We start from the raw sequence: 4,325 nt of genomic DNA on the forward strand, positions 1-4,325 counted from the left end.
CAGGGAACTTGTAAGCTAGCAGTGGAGGAAATGAGCCAGAAAGGAAAGTAGTAAGGCAGGGCATGAGAGAAGAGGAGGGGAGAGAGGGAGAAAGGGGAAAATGAGACTAGGGAGCAAAGGAGGAAAGGATAATGGAAGGGAGCAAGTAAGAGTGAGTCAGAGAGAATTAGCAAGGAAACAAGAAAAAAGAGGAAGCTATTGGAGAAGGAGCAGAGAGGAAGCATGGAGGAGGGGGAGCAAGGGAACCAGAGAGAAGGTGGATAGGAAAGGAAATGAGCCAGAGAGGGAAACAATGAAGCAGAGAACAAGGTAGGGGGAAGAAATAGAGGAAGCAAGAAAAGAAGGAGACTAGGGAGTGAAGGTGGTAGGTAGGGAAGGAAGGAAGGAGCAAGAGAGGAGAGGAGAGAACAAATTAGCAAAAAAAGGGTGGAGGAGGTAGGGTAGGGGGAAGCCAAGGAGAGGGTAGGAGCAAGGCACAAGGGAAGTAAGGTGGGGGAGGTAGGGACAAGTTAAGGGAGAGGAGAGAGGATGAGATGGAGCAGAGAGAGTTTGCAAGAGAAGGGGAGGAGAGGGGGAGGAAAGGAGGAGGATGGAATAGGACCTTGGGAAGGAAGGGTGTGAGGGTGGGAAAGTGGCAGGGAGGGAGACAGAGGAATGAGGGTTAGAAAGGTGGGAGGAAGGGAAGGAGGAAGGGGACCAGTGAATTAAGGACGGGTGGAGTAGGGAGTGGAACAAGGAAGTAAGTGAACAGGTAAGGGAGTGAGAAAGAGAGAGAGCCAGAAAGGAAAGGAAAAAGTCAGAGGGAGGAGCCAGTATGGATTGAGTGAATACACAAAGTAGGGATGGTAAAATCAAGGGATGGATTAAGAGAAGACTGGAGAAAGATTGTTAGAAAGTGAGGACATAGTGAAGTTAGGGCTTAAGTGATGGAGCACAGAAGTGAGATGAGGGCAAGGACAGCAAGAGAGGGAGGGAGAGAAGGGGGGAAGTAAAGAGCAAAAAAGAGAGGGTTGGAGTTTGGGAGGGAGGTACTGAAGGACTAGGTAGGGAGTGAGTGAGCAAAGGAGGAAGGAAGGCAGGAAGTGAACTAGAGATAGAGCTGTAGAGGGAGCTGGCAGAGGAACACAAAAATAAATACACAGTTCTAAACCTCTTTGAACTCAGTAAAAGTAGCTACTACCTTTCTGCTCCTAAACCTTAAGGTTTCATACAACTAGCCTATCTGAAGGAAAAATGGGAATTGTACGAGATCATTTAAAATCTAAAGAAGAGGAAAGAATCAGAGAAATAATTTCCTTTATAATTATGATTATAAAGGAAAGCGCAGCTACTTGCTTTTATACTACCACTTCAAAAATAACTATTTCACTTAGACTCACTACCAGGTCATTTTCTCTTAAATGTCTCCAGTACCCAGGTTTGGAAATTCTTTCTTATATATACAATTCAAGACTCCACTTGAAAGAGATGGAGTTGGTGGTGGGAAGAAGAAAAGGGGGGTGGGGCGCAGAGAATCTAACAACCCATTAAATAGGCACACACCCACATATGTATATATTAGAGAAAATGGAAGAATCTTGCTGATTCCAGAAAACAAATACACCACCATTGCCACCTAACACCAGCTTCCCTGCTGGGGAAGATAGATTAAAAAATTAGTAAGAAATATTATTTTCATACAGACATAGGTACAAATATATATATACATACACATATACACACATATATAGACATGTGGATACATATGACTTGGATAGAAATCTGATTGATTAGTTCTCTCCAGGTCCTATGGACTCCACCTCAAGTTTTGCTGCAATCAGAAGAGCAGTGGCACCAAGGAGTTGCAGATTCTCTTCCTTGCATGTTTTCTTCATAAGGTAGTGATCCACCAGCTTCACTGCCAAGTAGAGAGACTCATGATTCAGATTACAGTTAACCTGGAGGAATACATAAACAGGGCAAAAATCTGCATATTGTCCAGCTCCAAAATCACATTCAGATAAATCTAACTACCTGGTCTGTGGCATTGAGCACAGTAGAGCTACCAGACCTGGCCAGCTGATATTCAACTATGAATATGGGAACTAGTTCAGGTAGGTGCCTGACTATATATATATATATATATGTATATATATATATCCTGTGACTCTGAGAATGCTGGCATTATCTATCCCTAACTTTGGGTAGGTAACCAGTCTTATAAGTCAGAGAGAGGCTCTGCCTTCTCTAGGAACACCCTGAGCGCACAGACCTCTCTCCTTGATCTCCAAATACATACTTGATATTCTTGCGTTCCCTATTTGCTACCACCTTGTATAGTGAATTCCCAGAAGAAATCATGTTTATTTAGCAATGAAACAGACTTGTTTTATTTATTAGTTTATTCATCCATTATTACCTATTAGAATGTATAGATTGGGAGCAAGTACCAATAGTACCATTTGGAAGTGAGCTGAGGGCTGAAGAAGCCAGAATGAGATTAAAGAATTCATCTCCCTTCTTTTATTTATCCTGCCCTCACCAATTCCAAAAAAACCATCTCCTATAAAAGTAGTCCCAGAGTTAGTGTTCGCATCTATATAGCATCTTTATAAAAATTAGAAAAAAGGTAACTTCTTTGGGTGAATTCAGCCCTGAAGGTATACATCTTATCAAGTAGATAATACCTTTATATGAATTAGCAAAAGGTACCCCTGCCTCAGGGCATAGCAGCCCCACAGCCAGAATGCACAGCTTGGCAAACAAGAGTATAGCTGGATTCCATTGTCTGCTTTTGCCTTCACTAAAGGCAACGTATAGCCACAATTTGCACTGTACACAGGGGTCCTACTCAATCCTCCATGATGCTTCTTCCTCACAATCCCTTGGGGTCTTAGGGTTTGAAAACAATAAGATCTATATTAGTCCAACAGCTCAACCAATGCCTGAACCCTCTCTTTAATGTCTCTACCAAGTAGTTGTTCAGTTCCTGCCATAAAACCTCCAAATACAGCCCAATTTCTCTTCTCCTTGAATAGTTTTAACAGAAAAATCTTCCTTATATTGAGTAAAACAAAATCCTCCCTGTAAGTTTCACTTACTTCATTGGGATTCCTTTTATTTAGGCTACTCTTAATGACTAGAGCCTAGTTGACTACAAAGTAGGTCAATAAGAAGCTTTGGAGAAGTGGATGTATATTAGCATACATGAATGATTATTAGAAGATGGTTGCATACATTGATTCAGCAATAGGTATATTAAGCTTTTAAATAACAAAAATACCAAAAATTTGTTCCTATTGTTCCTAGGATATGGCCTTGGATATTCTCAGAAATTGCCTTCATTTCCTATTACTGCTATAATAAATTATTACACACTTAGTGGCTGAAAATAACACAAATCCATTATCTTACAGATCTGGAGTTCAGAAGGTCAAAATAGTACTCACTGGTTAAAAAAATCAAGGTGTTAGCAGGGCTATGTTTTTTTCTAGAGGGTCTAAATGAAGAATCCTTTGTCTACCTTCTAAAGGATTCCTGCACTCCTTGGTTTGGGGTCCCTTCCATCTTCAAAGCCAGCAATGGCCAGCTGAGTCTTACTCACACTACATCATTTTCTGACTTCCTCTTCCACAATTAAGGACTCTTGTAATTACATTGGGCCCACCTGGATAATCAAGGGTAATCACCATCTTAAATTCAGTTGATTATAATCATAATTCCATAGTCTACTTAATTTCCTTTGTGAGTATGCAAAACACAAAGTTTATTCTTACATTATTATTTATTAACTAGAGGCCCGGTGCACAAAAATTTGTGCACTGGCGGGGGGGGGGGTCCCTCAGCCCAGCTTGCCCCCATCACATACTGGGAGCCCTAGGGGATGTCCTACTACCTGCTCCTTGCTCCCCTTGGGGAGTGGGCCTAAGCCACAGTCTGGCCTCCCTTTGTGGGAGTCAACCTGGCTGATCAGGGGAAGGCTGCAGCCTCATCACTGCACTGTTGCAGCCACTGCCAGTCATGGCAGCCACCAAGATGTTTTCATCAACACAGACTCCAGTCCCTTTACCATGAAAAAATCCATCCATCCATCCTTCCATCCTTCTTCCTTCCTTCCTTCCTTCCTTCCTTCCTTCCTTCCTTCCTTCCTTCCTTCCTTCTTCCTTCCTTCTCCTCACCTGAGGATATGTTTCCATTGATTTTTAGAGAATGTGGAAGGGAAAGGGAAAGACAGAGAGAAACATCAAAGTGAGAGGAACACTTTGATTGTTTGCGTCCTGCATGAGCCCTGACCTGGGCCCAGACCAGGGAGGAACCTGCAACCTAGGTACATGCACTTGATCAGA

At 42.4% G+C, this 4,325-nt stretch overlaps 1 protein-coding gene across 1 annotated transcript in view; it reads right to left on the bottom strand.

The window, feature by feature from the left end:
• Positions 1 to 4,325, bottom strand: part of CCNB3 (cyclin B3) — a 41,922-nt gene that overhangs the window by 6,473 nt on the left and 31,124 nt on the right. The window contains exon 7 of the mRNA XM_015563111.1: positions 1,800 to 1,937. Within this exon, the coding sequence (XP_015418597.1) occupies positions 1,800 to 1,937 (138 nt within the window). The remainder of the gene's footprint in view (positions 1 to 1,799; positions 1,938 to 4,325) is intronic.

The sequence above is a fragment of the Myotis davidii genome, unplaced genomic scaffold, assembly GCF_000327345.1.
Source record: "Myotis davidii unplaced genomic scaffold, ASM32734v1 scaffold1292, whole genome shotgun sequence".
Lineage (NCBI taxonomy): Eukaryota > Metazoa > Chordata > Mammalia > Chiroptera > Vespertilionidae > Myotis > Myotis davidii.